This window comes from Octopus bimaculoides, chromosome 7, assembly GCF_046866305.1.
Source record: "Octopus bimaculoides isolate indiv1 chromosome 7, ASM4686630v1, whole genome shotgun sequence".
Lineage (NCBI taxonomy): Eukaryota > Metazoa > Mollusca > Cephalopoda > Octopoda > Octopodidae > Octopus > Octopus bimaculoides.
In genome coordinates this window covers 51359935-51378667 of record NC_142934.1, presented here as the reverse complement: position 1 = coordinate 51378667, position 18733 = coordinate 51359935, and the positions used below count along the sequence as shown (strand labels likewise).

Here is an 18733-nt window from a genome sequence, read left to right as displayed (position 1 = left end):
ATATGTATGTATATATATATATGCATGTGTATATCTATATGTATATATGAATGTATATATATATATATATATATATATATATATATATATATATATATATGTATGTGTTGTATGTATTTTGTGTCTTGTGTGTCAGGCTAGAATTGAAGGTAGAATGAGATTTTAGCCTTTGTCGCAAACCGTCTGTCTTGTTTTTATACATTGGAATCTTCTAATTGCAGTAATAAATCAAATGAAAAGAAAGTTAGTGAAATTTGGCTGCTATTTCTAGCAGCTCGAATGCCTTTGCTTGACCACCTCTTCATTTTGGAGAAGTTACCTCCCTCCATATTTTGAAACCACCCTACAGTACACAGTCATGCTCTCTTTCCCCACCAGTTTCACACACACTCCCACAATGTTGCTATATATCTGTGCATATCCAGTTTGATAAAACTTCATTTACAAAGATCATAGCCTTGTGAACATGTTTGCTTATATCCTGTTTTTGCTCCGCTGTAAGAAACTAATGCAATTATTTTGTACTTCATTATTTTTGGGAGTTCTGAGTTTAGGTAAGATTAATTTTTCTTTATAATTAATTAATTAATTAATTGATTTAATTTTTTTTTTTTTTTTTCTGGTAGTTAATCTTGAATTTTTGCTTTTTTTGTGAATAACATGGTGAGGGCAATACTTCACCTTGCAACCAAATCAACATGTACAAAAGACAAAATGACCTAAAAACAAACAATTTAATAAATGACCCTATTTGGATATATTGCACAACCTAGGCACAGCTAACCTTTTTTGGGGAGTTGGACACTTGAGACATGGCTCATCATCATGTTGGGTGCGCTACTAACAAATTCAAGTTAATTTTTTGTTAGGTGTGCCATTCGGTAAGTCCTCTGGGTTGCAGTTTGTTCATGAATGGTCTGTCATAGCTAAAATGCTTTGACCAGGGGTGTTTACAGTTACATTTAACCCTTTCATTACTGTATTTATTTTGAGATGCTCTGTGTTTCTTTCAATTACTTTAAATATAACAAAGAATTTAGTGAAATAACTTAGTTATCATTCAGCTAGTATTAGGAACATAAATTGTGACTAAAGTTTGGTGGAAGATTTTAATTCAAAACTTATGAAAACAAGACATTTGTACTCAGAGCCAGAGCCGGTTTCAGCCGGGTTGGTATCGAAAGGGTTAACATGCAAACCAAAAACGTTTTTTCCTTAACTGGTTGAGTCACCATCATTATTTAAGTTTGATATTTATTTTAGCGTGTCCTGCTTAATCTGCTTATCTATTTGTTTATTCATCCTCAAAGAAGTCTGATTGTTTTGAAGAAGTGTGTTTTGGAGAATTCATGTTTCCGTTTAGCATCTTGTTCAGTGATTCCCAACGTGAGGCATTTGCCTCACTGGTAGGGTGTAAGATCCAAAATTTTTTCTTACCTTTTTTTTTTGTTTTCTAAGTGGACATGGAAATGTGAAAATCTTTTTTTTCACAGGTAACATACTACACCTATACTTTTTTTTTTTCCAATCACTGGTGGGGCATTTTTCTGGAAAGTTATAGTGGGATCTGGAGGAAAATAGGTTGGGAAACACTAGTCTAACACACCTGATATCGAAGATGTTCTCGCCATGACTATCTCACCTTGATTTCGAACAAAAAATTACTTTGAGAATCTGTATCTGTAACCACCTGAGTAAATGTGTCTATCACTTTTTCAAGATGGAAGTAGAACATAAGTTGAAAAGATTTGGCTTCTATTTCTAGCAAATCCAGTGACTAAACAGAGCATTGATTGACAGCTAACTGTAGCCATGAGGACTTTGTGAATATCATGCCTGATGAAAATTTACTTTGAATCTCTTTTGTAGTGTGGCGTGAATTATATCACAAGTGATCCGCTTCTCGTATGAGGTTGTCCATGTATGGAATAGAGTCTCAGCATTGGTAGTGGTAATTATTTAGCGCTCGGTCTTGTGTGATTTAAGAGAGATAAAGCTGCTGTTTCTCACATTTTGAATGACCGATCCTGAGAAAGATCTTTTAGTAGCTCAAAGTCATTTGTGCTTTTAACCCTTTAGCATTTAAACCAGCCATTCCAGCCAAAATATTCTACCTGTTATATGTTCAGACTGGTCTGGTCTGGCCTTTCATACCTTACCATAGAACATTGGTCTAAAACTAAAAAAAATCGCATCATCGAAAACTTGAAGCCATGAACTTGCTGCATGATTAATTCAAAACAATGTGAATAAATAAGCAATACTTTTGACTGACTAATCTGAATAGTGGATCCAATCATATCTAGAATGTTTATTTTCTTCAGTAACAAATGTAACAAGCCCCATGTGTGTGTTGCTACTTGTGTTGGTTTGCCTGAGTTGCTAACATGTCTTATGAAAGTAATCTTAACCTGCCCGTGTAATTATTTTTTCTTCATAGTTTCGTGGTTATTAGCTTAATGGGTTTGTGGTAGGGCAGGTCTGGTGAGGATGTCTGTAGTGCTTTCTTTTACTTATTTGAAACATATAACATGGCTAGAAATATATAAATGCAAAGTAATTAAAAAAAAAAATGTAGGGGAGACTTATTGTTGTTTCTTATTCAAAATACCATGTTTAGAAAGGATGCAAAAAAGCAAAAGTAAATAATGGTTACATATATAAAATTAAATGCACAATTGAAAGAGCTACTAAGAGTTTCATGCTATTATGATGCTATTAAGACATGCTGTGTATTAAGAAGCTTGCCTCTTGGCCACATAGTTTAGAGTTTAATCCCACTACATGGCACTTTTGTGGGTGATTAATGTTGTCTACCATTCCTTTGGTACTGGTAGACAACATTAATCACTCACACAGGTGCAGGCGCGACTGTGTGACAAGAAGCTAGCTTCCCAAGCACATGGTTTTGGGTTCAGCCCCACTGTATGGCACCTTTGGCAAGTGTCTTCTATTATAGCCTCAGAGATTGCATCGAAGTACACTAAGTTGGATCATTCCAAATGGTCAAAGTGGAAGGTCTTCAAATGGAAATAAGCTACGGTAGACAAAGAAATACCTTTTTAAATGGTGCAGCCCATTTTCCAAAAATTGCAGGAATCTCAGTGACAACAAACTTCCTTATTACTATTTTATACTTATTTGCGAAACAAAACATGATTGTATGTATGATATACAGCTGGTCCATCAGAAGTAAGTGTGGAAATGATAACTGCAAGTGGAGAGGTAGGTTTTGTTGTGCTGATGGGCACTAAGTGTGGTGGTACCAATCTTCAAGGGAAAGAGGGATGCAATGAGTCATGGGGTGTATAGGGGAGTGAAGTTATTGGAGCATGCAATGAAGATTGTGGAAAAGGTGTTGGAGAGGAGAAATCAGAAAATGGTGGATGTGGATGAGATGCAATTTGATTTTATGCCAGGAAAGGGTACAACAGATGCAGTGTTCACTGTAAGGAGATTGCAAGAGGAATACTGAGATAAGGAGGAGTTGTACATATGCTTCGTTGATCTGAAGAAGGCATTTGATAGGGTTCCAAGTAAGGTGATTGAGTGGGCATTGATTGAGGAAGAGAGGTGTACTCCCTTTAACCCCCTCTAGCATCCATGCGTCATATGAAACTAAGGGTAGCTAAATGTCTGAAAACGAGCATGAATGTTTAGGACAAACATATGAAAATGCTTTGGACAGGCAAAAGATTAAATTGAAACCCACATTCTTGGAATGATATATTAGACAACAGAAACAGAAGAAAACAAATGAAAGAGTAAAATGTGATAGTTGTTACTGGAATGCTTCAGGTGAGCACAATATGTCTAAATAGGGCCAGCCTAAGCTTAAAGAACAGTAACAACCAATTGTATTGAATTATTGTAAAGTTAAATTTCAAAAGTTGTGACAGCAAGAGAAAGAGATTTGAGTCACTTGAGCTGATTGCAGTTGTTTACTACCATTATAACTTCATGATCAAAGGAATTAGCCATAACCAATTCTTTTTCTATGATTGACAGTAAATCTGCTGCTATTTCTCGCAAATCCAATGATGCATCTAGTTATTTAGTCACAGGTCAGCCCAGATCGAGAGGAACTATACCCAAAGTCAATACAGATATGACCATCCCATATTTTCTCCAACTATGTATCCAGATCTTATATCCCTTTATAAAATTACAAGGTGTTGTGTCAGGAAAATTTGGCTGCTATTTCTAGCATGTCGATCAACGACTAACATATTCTCTTGTTGACTTGCAATACGATATATTGTTTAGCCAGGAATCAACACAATCAAGCAGATCTATAGACTCATAGAAAAATCACAGCCATCTCATTCATGATCTCATTTTTTATATAACATTACCTTTCATTTTCTTACGATGCTAGGATGTAATTAGATGGAATTTTAACAGTTATTTCTGACAGATCTAGCATATGATTTATCTCTCATTTGCTCGAAATGTCTTTGTTATTTTATCCTGGCAGAATTTGAAATGATTTGGCATCAGTTGGGGTTGTTTGCTAAGAAAGTTGGAAGCTTTAAATTTCTCATTCCGTTTGTTTATTTAGATTAAATTTACACAATGGAATTTCCAGTCAGTAGTTTACTATTTATCGATCTTCAAAGAAAACAGATGTTTTTGTGAGGAAACAGAACGTACTAAATGATAAGCATGTGTGACATGTGGACATACATATATGTGTGTGTGTGTATGTATACGTATAAACACACACACATGTAAATTGTGTGCATATATAGATTATATATACATCTGTATACATATATATGCATATGTATATGTGTATATATATATGTATATATATATATATATATATATATATATATATATATATGTGTATATCATCATCATCATCGTTTAACGTCTGCTTTCCATGCTAGCATGGGTTGGACGATTTGACTGAGGACTGGTGTAACCAGATGGCTACACCAGGCTCCAATCTAATTTGGCAGAGTTTCTACAGCTGGATGCCCTTCCTAATGCCAACCACTCAGAGAGTGTAGTGGGTGCTTTTACGTGTCACCCGCACGAAAACGGCCACGCTCGAAATGGTGTCTTTTATGTGCCACCCGCACAAGAGCCAGTCCAGGGGCACTGGCAACGATCTCACTCGAAAACCCTACAAGGCCAGTCAGGCGGTACTGGCAACGGTGGCGCAATGGCCCAGTGTTTAGGGCAGCGGACTCGCGGTTATAGGATCGCGGTTTCGATTCCCAGACCGGGCGTTGTGAGTGTTTATTGAGCGAAAACACCTAAAGCTCCACGAAGCTCCGGCAGGGGATGGTGGCGAACCCTGCTGTACTCTTTCACCACAACTTTCTCTCACTCTTACTTCCTGTTTCTGTTGTGCCTGTAATTCAAAGTGTCAGCCTTGTCACACTGTGTCATGCTGAATATCCCCGAGAACTACGTTAAGGGTACACATGTCTGTGTATATATATATATACACACACATATATATACATACATACATGCGTATATGTATGTATATGTATACATGTGTATATGTATGTATATATACATGTGTATATGTAAGTATATATATGTATATATATATACATATGTATGTGTTTATGTATGTGTATATATATGTGTGTTTATGTATATATATATATATATATATATGTATGTATATATTTATGCATATATATACATGTTTATATGTATAGTTATATATATATATATACATGCACACACACGCACCAAGACATATATAAAGTGTGTGTATATAATGTGTGTATATATATATATATATATATATATATATATATATATATATATATATATATATATGTATATATATACACGCACACACACACCGAGACATATATAAAGTGTGTGTATATAACGTGTGTGTGTATATATATATATATATATACACACACATTTATTGAAATGTGGGGGAAATTGACAGAAATGGCAAGAGTGGATTAGATCATCTAAACATAAACTTGTAGGTTGGGAGATCAAAAATTGGAGAGGGCACTTGCTCTTGGTGCTCTGGGTGACTTTGAACATTGGAGTTCTTCATTTGCGTCTTGAAAAAGGTTCTCCTATATTAGGTGGATTACATCATCATCATCATATTATTTTCATTTTAAATGTTTACTATGTATACATGTATTTCCTTTTTTACTCTTTTGTTTCGTTGTAAACCTCCATTCTTTATGTATTTGTATTGTGCTTGTCATTCATTTCCTTGGTGGCAAATAAAAGTTGTTGTTGTTATTATTATTATTATTATTATTATTATTATTATTATTATTATTAGGAAAATAAAAATTGTTGTTGATGTTATCATCATTATTATTATTGTCAGGTGGTCAGTTGGCAGAATCATTAGCACGCTGGACGAAATGCTTTGCAGTATTTTGCCTGTCACTATGTTCTGAATTCAAATTCTGCCAAGGTTGACTTCACCTTTCATCATTTCGGGGTCGATAAATTAAGTACCAGTGAAACACTGGGGTTGATGTAATCAACTAGTCCCCTCCCTCAAAATTTCAGCCCTTGTGCCTATATTAGAAAGGATTATTATTATTTGTGTGGTAAGTAGCTTGCTTACCAACCACATGGTTCTGGGTTCAGTCCCACTGCATGGCATCTTGGGCAAGTTAACTCTTCTTTGTAATTTTTAATAAGGTGTTCAATTGATTAAGACTGTTAACTCTTCTTCCTCAGAGTTTTTATATTCATTATTTTACTATGGGTGAGTTGTTGTTTTTGACACTCCGTCGCTTATGACGTCGAGGGTTTCAGTTGATCCGATCAACAGAACAGCCTGCTCGTGAAATTAACGCGCAAGTGGCTGAGCACTCCACAGATATGTGTACCCTTAACGTAGTTCTCGGGGATATTCAGCATGACACATTGATATTAAAAATTACAAAGAAGAGTTAACTATCTTTTACCTTTTACTAGTTTTAGTCAATGGACTGAGGCCATGCTGGGGCACTGTCATGAAGTGGGTAATCAAACAAAGTGACCCCAGTACATATGTTTTTGTTTTTTTCCCCAAAAGTTCATCGCTTGTTCTATTGATCTCAAAATTACTGACCCTGAACTTAAATCTTGGTTAAAAGGATAGTATGTGAAAAACATTTTATCACAATGATAGTTATTATTTCATATCTATTTTCCCAACTTCAACAATGTACGCTCAATTCATTCATTGTCTGCTTACAAAATGTTATGGCAGTTGTTAGACTGGTTTGTAATTGCAGTCAAAAGAAATTTTGACTTTGAATTACAGGCACAACAGGAATAAGAAGTAAGAGTGAGAGAAAGTTGTGGTGAAAGAGTACAGCAGAGTTCGCCACCATCCCCTGTCGGAGCCTCGTGAAGCTTTAGGTGTTTTTGCTCAATAAACACTCACAATTCCCAGTCTGGGAATTGAAACCGTGATCCTATGACTGCGAGTCCACTGCCCTAACCACTGGGCCATTGCGCCTCCACTATGGTTGAGACATAACTACAATTGAATGAATGCCTAAAGAACATAAACAGAAAATTAATGCTAGGAATATGTCACAAACAATATAAAACTACCTTCGAAAATCATTTTGAGAAATGAAAGCAAAGCATAAGGTTTTGTGTATAAATAAATGGCCTTTCAGTGACTTAAAATTCAGAAACTAGAGCAGAAGATTAATGAAACCTGATTCAGTGTTGGCTAAATTGAGGTCAAAAGAGCTTACACTTTACCAAGAAACAGCTGAACACTAGGTTCACTTTGAAGTGAGTGAGATGTGGTCACAGGGGTTTCACTACAGACCAGCTAATATATATTCTAATTTGGTTTGTATAGATAGATTGTGGCTTTAAGATAATACACAAGCATCATCAGTTGAAGCTTTGTGGGACATCCATAAACTGGACAAGCAGGAACTAGATCTCTTGATTAGAGCCTCTTTAAGTTGAGTTCAAATCCAACTGAAGTCAGTTGGATCTTTCCTGCTTTCAGACTCAATAAAATAACAATTGAGTATTGAGATTATTGTAAATGATGACCTTATCCCTATTAAAATTACTGATCTTGAACTTAAATCTTAATCAAAAAGAACAGCAGATGAAAGAAATTTTATAACATTGATAATTGTTATATATATATATATATATATATATATATATATATATATATATATATATAATTAATACTGGCATGGCTGTATGGTAAGAAGCTTGCTTCCTAACCTCATGCTTCCGGGTTCATATCTATATATATATATATATATATATACATATACATACATGCGTATATTTGTGTGTATGCCCCCCCCCCCCCCATTACTTGACAACCAATGTTGGTGTGTTTATGTCCTTGCAACTTTGCAGTTCGGCAAAACAGACTAACAGTATAAATACAAGGCTTACAAAAGAATAAGTCCTTGGGTTGATTTGTTCAACTAAAGTTTACATCAAAATTTGTAGCAATGTTATAGGAGAGTAAGTAACACCACCAGTCAAGTTTAGATCTAAATAACTTTTTTTTATTTTAAAAGCAAAATATACCTAAGTTAGCTTCAATGATAAAAGAAAGCATAAGGAATTTCATAGTTTTAGTCCCATGCAACAAAAATCTGTATCAAAAATGTTGTGAGGTAAAATATTATGAAAAAATATATAAGTAAGGTAAAAACTTGGATTCAAGTATAATTAACTTTTTTATTTTAAAACCAAACTATATTTTAATTAAGCTTAAATGATGGAGCTCAATTTGAAGAATTTCATGGTATCAATTTCATGCAATGAAGTTCTGAAAGAAACAAGTTATGAGTGCTTGTTTCTTAAATTTGAAAGTGATAATATAGTTCTATACTTTTTTATGAATATAGTTCTATAAGGGGACTTTCAATATATGTCACTGGCATCATTGAGGTAAGGAAAATATTATCAACGATACTATGTGGAATTTCATAGTTTTGGTCCCATTAAATATCTTTTTATTTTTGTACATCAATTAAGAAATAAAATTTACTGTGTGATAAGTAGCTTGCTTACCAACTACATGGTCCCGGGTTCAGTCCCACTGCATGGCATCTTGGGCAAGTGTCTTCTACTATAGCCTCGGGCCGACCAAAGCCTTGTGAGTGGATTTGGTAGACGGAAACTGAAAGAAGCCCGTCGTATATATGTATATATATATATATATATGTATGTGTGTGTGTTTGTGTGTCTGTGTTTGTCCCCCCAACATCGCTTGACAACCGATGCTGGTGTGTTTATATCCCCGTAACTTAGCAGTTCGGCAAAAGAGACCGATAGAATAAGTACTAGGCTTCTAAAGAATAAGTCCTGGGGTCAATTTGCTCGACTAAAGGCGGTGCTCCAGCATGGCCACAGTCAAAAGACTGAAACAAGTAAAAGAGTATACTCATAAATCTTTCACATTCATAATCTGATGGACAATTAATCTACTTTCGTATTTTAATCAGTTGCTTGTTAATTACTCTATTTTTCAGTCCTCCTTTGTCTCTCTTCTTACTAGGCTTGTTACTATATAGGTCATAGTACGATTTCTTCTGCAATTTATATGAAGTCTTTTTTATCTTGAAAATATTCTTTATATTAGAATTAGTTTCTTAATTAATAAAAATTAATTAAGAATATATTTTTAAGATGAATTTTTACATTATAATTTTTTGCTCGTTTTTTTTTTTGTTGTAATTTGTTTCAATATAATAATTATATATCATACAGTAAAGATATAGGTTCTAAAATTTTGTTACAATTACATATCATTATCCTACTAAATTACTAACTGTAAATGAAATAAATATACAGGCAAACTTTATTAAATCAACAGAAAACAAGTACTCAATTTTTTATGATGAATATCACTTGCATGCTTCAATTTTTATTCTTTAAGGTTCAGTCCCACTGAATGGCACCTTGGGCAAGTGTCTTCTACTAATGCCTCAGCCCAACTAAAACCTTAGGAGTGGATTTGATAGACAGAAACTGAAAGAAACCTATTGTGTGTGTGTGTCTTTGTGTCTGTTTGTCTCCCACTACTGCTTGACGACTGGTGTTGGTGTGTTTATGTTCCAGTACCTTAGCGGTTTACCAAAAAGAGCGATAGAATAAGTACCAGGCTTAAAAAGGAAAATAAGTAATTGTGTGTGTGTGTTTGTGCCGTTAGAAGTCCTATAATTTAGATGGCTGCAATATACAAATAGATGAGCTCTCTGTAACATTGCTTGGTGTCTATGGCTAATATATTTACCTATGAAATGAGCAGTTTAGTTCTTTCTTCTCTGTTTATGAGCCATGCCCACAGGTGTCAACAATCCTGGACCTTGATGTCAAACTTGGAGATTTGTGAATTTTCTTGGGTAAGATAGAGCAGTGGTTTCCTGTTGCCTTCTGCCAATTTATATACTGTTTATTCTGCTAATCTTCAATTTACTTGAGCTTACTCTTGAAGTACAAAGCCTATTTAACCCTTTTATGGAGGGACTTGTTCATGTGACATCAGGATATGTCCACACACTGGTGAGCCCATGTGACAGTTAGGGGCCATCCCTCTGTATCTTGTATGCCTTAGCCACAGGACCATCTTCTGCTATGTGACCCATAACTGAGCCCCTGACAGCTACTACCACTCCAGACTATAACAGATCTTAGGAGTAGTTGTGACCAAGGGGTAACTTCATATTCTCCCAAATTCCTGAACTTTTGAACTGGAGTTTCACCATTGGATGCAGTTTAAATGTTTTGAAAAGAGGAAGTTGTTTAGTAGTTCACCTAACTGTAAATATCTGTTCTAATGCTACTTTATGTAGTTTTTGTACTGTAAACCCGACCATATTTTGGTCAACTTCTCTTCTGAAGAAAAAATGTTGGTATTCAGCCCCAGGTTAACCCTGATAGAGCTAGTCTAAGATCAAATTTTCTAGACATGAATATCTTGTCTTTTTTTTTTTAAAATTTCTTTTTTGATATATTCTATCTAACGTTTTATCCAACATTTTCCATCCTTTCTTTTTCTAGATGATAAAGTGTGATTTGGCAGAAATTTGGCTGCTATTTCTTGCAGGTTGTGTTACTTGCTAGAAATGTATATATATTTCCAGGTTAAACTTGTTGTACGGTTGAAAAAATCCTACTTGAACCATGAGAATGGTTATGAATAGTAAAATATCTTTGCTTGAATGACATATAAATCTATGTTTGAAAGGTTTGGATATATGATGAGTGGTGGAAGTTACAGTATTATGGAGTTGTGGGTAGCAAATGAGGAATGAAATTTCATGTAGGTGTCATTGAATCAATTGAAATGCTGTTGTTTCATTTAATGACGTAGCTAATCTTTCTATAGCACTGTATAACAAAACTTTTACTTTTTCTTGTCTTTGATCAGTAAGTGCTATTTTCTCTTTGCATCTATCTAGAAGGCAAAGGAAATATTGCTTTTGTGACCCAGATATCAATGCTTTGAAATTGACCTATTTTCCATTACATTTAAGTCAGATTCAGTTCTGAGTTGCAAATATTACCCATTTTTCATATTTTCTAGGGGTAAGCAAATAAGAAATAACAGTTGCTACCCAAGGACAAAATTCCTATTACACAGTGTAATTGAAAGTGATATTCAGTCACCTGAAAAAATGTTCTATTTGGTCAGCTTCAGTTTTTAACCCTTTCATTACCGTATTTATTTTGAGATGCTCTGTGTTTCTTTCCATTAATTTTAAATATAACAAAGAATTTAGTAAAATAACTTAATTACCATTAAGCTAGTGTTAGGAACATAAATTGTGACTAAGATTTGGTGGAAGATTTTAATTCAAAACTTAAGAAAACAAGGCATTCGTGCTACAGAACCAGAGGCGGTTTCGGCCGGGTTGGTAACAAAAGGGTTAAGTCAGAATCCTAACTTGTATAAAATTGTATTTATGTTCCCATGTAGTAATTTAATAAATTCATTTATGTTTCTTTTTAATATTGCAGTTTCTTATGGAACTCTCTCAAAAGCTTCCAGTTCTTTGTAAGTATTACTTCTTTTACAAATATTTAACTAAGAAAAAAACAGATCAAAACGAAACCTTAGTTGACCAACCAATGTCATCACATAATCAGTCATAGTGGAGTTTTGATTGGTTTGATCAGTTGGTAAAATAAAAATTAATTCCTTTTGACTGCTTTTGCTCCAAAAGGTATCTTTGTTAGTTTGGTCATGCACATTATTGAACCATAGGGAAAACTTATTCACAATGCAGTCATACCAGAGTCCTTCCCCAGATGACATAAACATCGAAGTGGACAGTTTTTGGATCAGTTTTCTGCTTTTCACATATATATGTCTTTGTTGAAATTGCGATTTAGAATCTCTGTATTGGGTGTTTGTGGTAGCTGCATGTAGTCAGTTCCTTTTTCTATTTATCTTTTAGTCAGGAAGGAAGACCAGTACCTGTGATCCTTTACATGGCCTCCAAGACTGGCAGGAGAAAGGATAAAAAGGAGAGAGAGCTGGCCTGAATGCTTGCAACAGAGTGGACTCTGCTAAAGTTACCCGAGGTGCTAGGTGGTTGTGTTAAACTGGGTAATGGATTAAGACAACCACCCAAGGAGGCCATAGTGGGATTTGAGCTCAGATTGTAAAAAAGTGATACAAATTGCAGGAAGCAAAGTTGACCTTGTTGGGATTTGAATTCAAAACACAAGATGCCAGAATAAATGCTGCGATGCATTTCATTCGATGCTTTAATGACTCTGTTCTTCCTGCCTCCTGTTTGTTATATTCAGAATCATGTCGCTTGACTGGGACTGATGCAGGACTAAATGGCTGCCACCTCCTCCTCCTTTTCTTCCTTGCCATCTGATCATGACTGAAATGAAACTAAAACCATTATGCTCAAGTTTTTATGATAAATGTCTATTTAAATACTGTAAAAATTATCTGAATTTGTCGGTTGAATGTTGCTTTGTTTTACTGAAATTTTGCTTTTCAAAGTTAGGTAAGCGAATTCCAATAGGCCTTCGTGCGGGTGGCATGTAAAAGCACCCACTACACTCTCGGAGTGGTTGGCGTTTGGAAGGGCATCCAGCTGTAGAAACTCTGCCAAATCAGATTGGAGCCTCGTGTTGCCATCCGGTTTCACCAGTCCTCAGTCAAATCGTCCAACCCATGCTAGCATGGAAAGCGGACGTTAAACGATGATGATGATGATGATGTAAATGCTTCTTAAATATTTGATCTACATTTAGAAATTTAGTTTTATTGTATCCCTGTTAGTTTGCAGTGTTTAAGGGGTTAAGATCACACACAATGAAGGAATTGAAGGGATTGTGGAAGATGTCAGAATAAAAATACTTTGTGTTGGTATGTGTTTAGTGGAGATGATAAATGACAATACTTTTGTGGTTCTGGATTTATAGTTGTGTAATGATGTGAGAAAGCTTAAAACTCAGGTGTCACATACAGATGAATGAGACCCAATAGCTTGTACCATGATTTCTTTTACACCTTCATGGGCTGTCCTACCCTTAATTAAATAGAACATTGAGGACTTTTACAGCTAGAAGGAGAGAGGAATGCAGTGATAATCATTTTCAGCAGAGTGGATTTGAACAACAGAGAATTATGTGCCTTATTCAAAATATGTTACCATATGTTATCTTATTCAAGATATGTTATCATAGGCATAGGAATGGCTGTGTGATAAGTAGCTTGCTTACGAACCACATGGTTCCGGGTTCTACTATAGCCTCGATAATGAAAGGTTAGAGTGTGACAGAGAGGTAGAGACGGGTATCTTATTATAGAAGAGGGGGTATTGGAGGAGGAGATCTTGTGTCAGATGATGAAAGGTTAGAGTGTGACAGAAACAGAGAGGCAGAAACAAGTGTCTTGCTATAGAAGAGATACATCATTACCTGGCCAGAGAGAGAGAGAAGGGTGAAGGAGATAGTCATGTAGTAACAAAAACAAAAACAGTGTGGGTTTTGTATAAATCGCCTCTCCTTGAGCAAATTTAGAATATTGAAGTAGTATCCAATCTGTATTTCTAGCTATAATCATCCCATCTTTAATGTTACAGACACTGATGTTTTCTCATTGACAGTTTAGACTAAGCTTGTAGTTTGATATGTAGATTGGTTCAATTGCCTCATCTTAAATCTAGAGCATAAATATTTGTAAATGTTATATACACACTGAATCAGAATAATCATGTAAGTGATCAGGTTATACATCTACAATGAAAAGTTTGGACACTTTTATAGTATACAATTCAAGACAGGCTGCTCCTAGGAGCTCCTCTATACTGATGACCTTGTTCTAATAGCTGAGTCACTGCCAAAACTAGCGACGAAGTTTAGGGTGTAGAAACGAGGTCTAGAATCAAAGAACCTAAGGGTTAACCTAGCAAAAACCAAAGTCTTAGTACGTAGGAAGGCTGACAAATCACAAATTTCTTTGGGTAGATGGCCTTGCTCGATCTGTAGAAAAGACATGGGCAGAAACTCCATATGATGTACCTGGTGTAAGCTATGGACAGATAAAAGGTGCAGCAATATCAAAGGAAGGTTAACTGGGAAGATAGTTTTTGTGTGTGGTAGATGTAGAGGGGCAATAAACACTGAAGATGTACAGAAAACAGATTCCATCACATGCCAGGGGAAAAAACTAGAAGTAGTTGATAGCTTCCGCTATCTAGGCGACTGAATCTGTAGTGGGGGTGAGTCTGAGAGTGTAGTGGTGAGAATAAGAATAGCCTGGGCAAAGTTCAGGGAGCTCCTACCTCTGCTGGAAACTAAGGGGCTCTCGCTCAGGATGATAGGTAGACTGTATGACGAATGTGTGCGAACTGCCATGCTACATGACAGTGAAACATACACCATGACTGCTGAGGACATGCATAGGCTTGAAAGAAATGAAATGAGCATGATCCGCTGGATGTGTAATGTCAGTGTACATACACGACAGAGTGTAAGTGCCCTGAGAGAAAAGTTGTGCATAAGAAGCATCAAATGTGGTATGCAAGAGTGACGACTGCACTGGTATGGTCATGTGTTATATATGGATGAGGATAGCTGTGTGAAGAAGTGCCACACCCCAACTGTGAAAGGAATCTGTGGAAGGGGTAGACCCAGGAAGACATGGGATGAGGTGGTGAAGAATGACCTTCGAACGTTGAGCCTCACAGGCAATGACAGGAAAGTGAGACCTTTGGCGATATGCTGTGATTGAGAAGACATGGCAACTAGAGTGAGATCGCAACCATGGCTGATGCCAGTGTTGCATGTCTGGCCCATTTAAAAGTACCCTTGATGCGTCGGGCGATATGATATGCTTGAGAAGACCTGTTGAGTCAAGTAAAACCAAAATCGTAGCTGTGGCCAGTGCCCCCTGACTGGCTCCCATTCTGGTGACATGTAAAAAGCACTACCTGTACGTGATCGATGCCAGGGCCGCCTGACTGGCTCCTGTACTGGTAGCACATAAATAGCACCATCTGAACATGGCCGATGCCAGTGCTCTCTGACAGGCTCCTGTGCCAGCGGCTTGTAAAAAGCAATGGGATGAGGTGGTGAAGAATGATGTTTTGAGTGTTGGGCCTCACAGAGGCAGTGACAGGAAACTAAGACCTTTGGAGATATGCTGTGATTGAGAAGACCTGGCAACTAAAGTAAGATTGCAACCATGTCTGGCCCATTTAAAAGTACCCTCGATGCGTCGGGCAATATGATATGCTTAAGAAGACCTGTTGAGTCAAGTAAAACCAAAATCGTAGTTGTGGCTAGTGCCCCCTGACTGGCTCGATGCCCAATCCACCTGACTGGCTCATTGCCAGGCGTGCCTGATTGGTTTTTTTTTAAGTGGCATGTAAAAAGCACCCACTACACTCTCGGAGTAGTTGGCGTTAGGAAGGGCATCCAGCTGTAGAAACATTGCCAGATCAGATTGGAGCCTGGTGCAGCTGCTGGCTTTCCAGACCTCAGTCAAACTGTCCAACCAATGCCAGCATGGAAAACGGACATTAGACGTTCATGATATTATTCTAAGATTTAGGTTTTTCATGTTAGTATCTATGCTGCTTATGCTGATACATGCACATTTATTCCGAAAGTTGTGTATGCAGAAAATAATGCTGTGCTCTTGCACAAAATAATTAAATTCAGAATGGCCAGATGGCTTGGAGGCTTATGATTACAAATGGTAAATTTATTGCTATGTAAATTACTGCCTTGTCAAAATGAAAAATAAAATGTAAATTCTTGAAAGCACACCAAAATTCTTTCATTATTTATGAATTTACATTTTCTCAAAATGCTCTGTGGTGAAATGGGTGAATCATTTGAGTGTGAGACAGAATGAAGCTGTTTGTCTTGAGCTCAAACCCAGCAAAAACCAACTTGCCTTTTACCTTTACATGGTTAATACAATAAAGCACTGGTCAGATACCGAGGCTGATTTCTAAAATACATCTAAGATGTTAATAGAACAAAAGATTAAGTTGTGTGTATATTAAATCCTTGTGACTTAGTAAAACTATTACAAATTAGAAGTAACACACACACACACACACACACACACACACACACACACACACACACACACACACATATATTTGTATATCTATATATATGTATGTACATATGTATGTATATATATATGTATGTATATATATATGTATGTATATATATGTATGTATATATATGTATGTATATATATGTATATGTATGTATATATATGTATGTATATATATGTATATATATGTATATATATGTATACATATGTATGTATATATATATGTATGTATATATATATGTATATATATGTATATATAGACATGTATATATATATGTATATATATGTATGTATGTATATATATATGTGTGTGTGTGTGTGTGTGTGTATATATATATGTATATATATGTGTATATATATATATGTATATATATGTGTGTATGTATATATATATATATATATATATATATATATATATATATATATCATCATCATCTTCGTTTAACGTCCGCTTTCCATGCTAGCATGGGTTGGACGATTTGACTGAGAACTGGTGAACCAGATGGCTACACCAAGCTCCAATCTAATTTGGCAGAGTTTCTACAGCTGGATGCCCTTCCTAACGCCACCCACTCCAAGAGTGTAGTGGGTGCTTTTATTTCGTTATTCTTAATCGTTATTCAACTTTGGAACCACAGAGCCTAAAAAAGGCAAGGAACCCAGACAGTGGGACATTTTTGTTCCAACTAGAATTGAACCTGGTTAACTTGGTTTTTATATTGTCTCCTGTTGTGTGTGTGTGTGTTTATATATCATCATCATCATCGTCATCGTTTGACGTCCACTTTCGATGCTAGTATGGATTGGCTGATTTGACTGAGGACTGGCGAACCAGATGGCTGTACCAGGCTCCAATCAGATCTGGCAGAATTTCTACAGCTGGATGCCCTTCTCTTGGTGTGTGTGTGTGTCTGTTTGTTCCCCCACCATCACTTGACAACCGATGTTGGTGTGTTTACGTCCCCATAATTTAGTGGTTTGGCAAAAGAGACTGATAGAATAAGTATTAGGATTACAAAGAATAAGCCCTGGGGTCGATTTGTTCAGCAGGGCTTCAGTCAAAAATGACTGATACAAGTAAAAGAATATATCGGGAGAAAGTGAGTGAGTGAGAGAAAGTAGTCAGCAGAAATATTATGAGACGTTTAGCAGGGCTCTTCTGTCATCTATCGACTCACTGCATCAGATTACATATAATCAACAAAATTTGTGTTTTTAGTTTTATAAATCTTAAAAAATGTCATCATTATCATAAGCCAATGATATATAGATATCTGCTGACACCTATATCATTACCTGATGTTCTAACAACTGCAGTGGATCTCCTTTGTCACCAACATGAACAGTCAATGATACAGTGCTTATAAATCTATACTATATTGATCCATAGCAGCTGTGTATTTAAAATGACTGTAGAATCAGGAACAGAGGATGCAGGGGGTGCAAGCGCACGCTCTAACATTTTTGCGGTGGGGCAATGAAAATACCTTGAACAGCCTCCTGAAAAGCTTCATTGCCAAAATGAACAAGCATAGAAACATTTTGGGGCTGATCTCAAACATCACTTTTCTATTATTGGGTTTATCTCATTTGTTTGATGTTCAAATATAATAATAATTACTCTTATTATACCTGTGTTTATTTTGATATTGAGACTGAAAATATATTGAGTTTACTTGTAAAAAAAAAAAAAAAAAAAAAAATTTAGACTTACGTTTACACCCTCTAAGCAAATTTCATTCCTGCACTTATGAAAGTGACAACTGATAACAATGTAATGAAAGAACCATTGTGTGGTTATTTGATTTACTAGAAATAGTAACCAAATCACCATCAAATGAGATAAGTACTTATCTTACAATTCCAAATGCATGCCCCAATAAAAGGTGGTGATGTGATAGCTACAATGTCTTTGATAAAAGATCTTGATCAAGGCTGACCTGGGGTTGACCACGATGGCTTATATGATAATACTCAAGATGATTTATCAACAGGGCAAGGATAATTACAATAAGGTGTATCGATGGATGACTCATAACTCTGATAAACATTATATATTAAGTCATTTCTAATTGTACCTCAAAATAATTGCTGGGATATCTTGAGATTATTTATAGCAAGGCTAAGACTATAGTTAGGGGTGTCACAATTATGCTTTCTGGACTGCCTTTCATTATATGACACCAA

The 18733-nt window shown here is 35.8% G+C and overlaps 1 protein-coding gene across 1 annotated transcript in view; it reads left to right on the top strand.

Annotated features, from left to right (window-relative positions):
* The first annotated feature begins 405 nt into the window (after nucleotides 1-405).
* Nucleotides 406-18733, top strand: part of LOC106870180 (UDP-glucuronic acid decarboxylase 1) — a 56550-nt gene continuing 38222 nt past the window's right edge. Inside the window, exons 1-2 of the mRNA XM_014916180.3 lie at nucleotides 406-554; nucleotides 11965-12001. Coding sequence (XP_014771666.1) covers nucleotides 467-554; nucleotides 11965-12001 — 125 coding nt within the window. The 5' untranslated portion in view covers nucleotides 406-466. The remainder of the gene's footprint in view (nucleotides 555-11964; nucleotides 12002-18733) is intronic.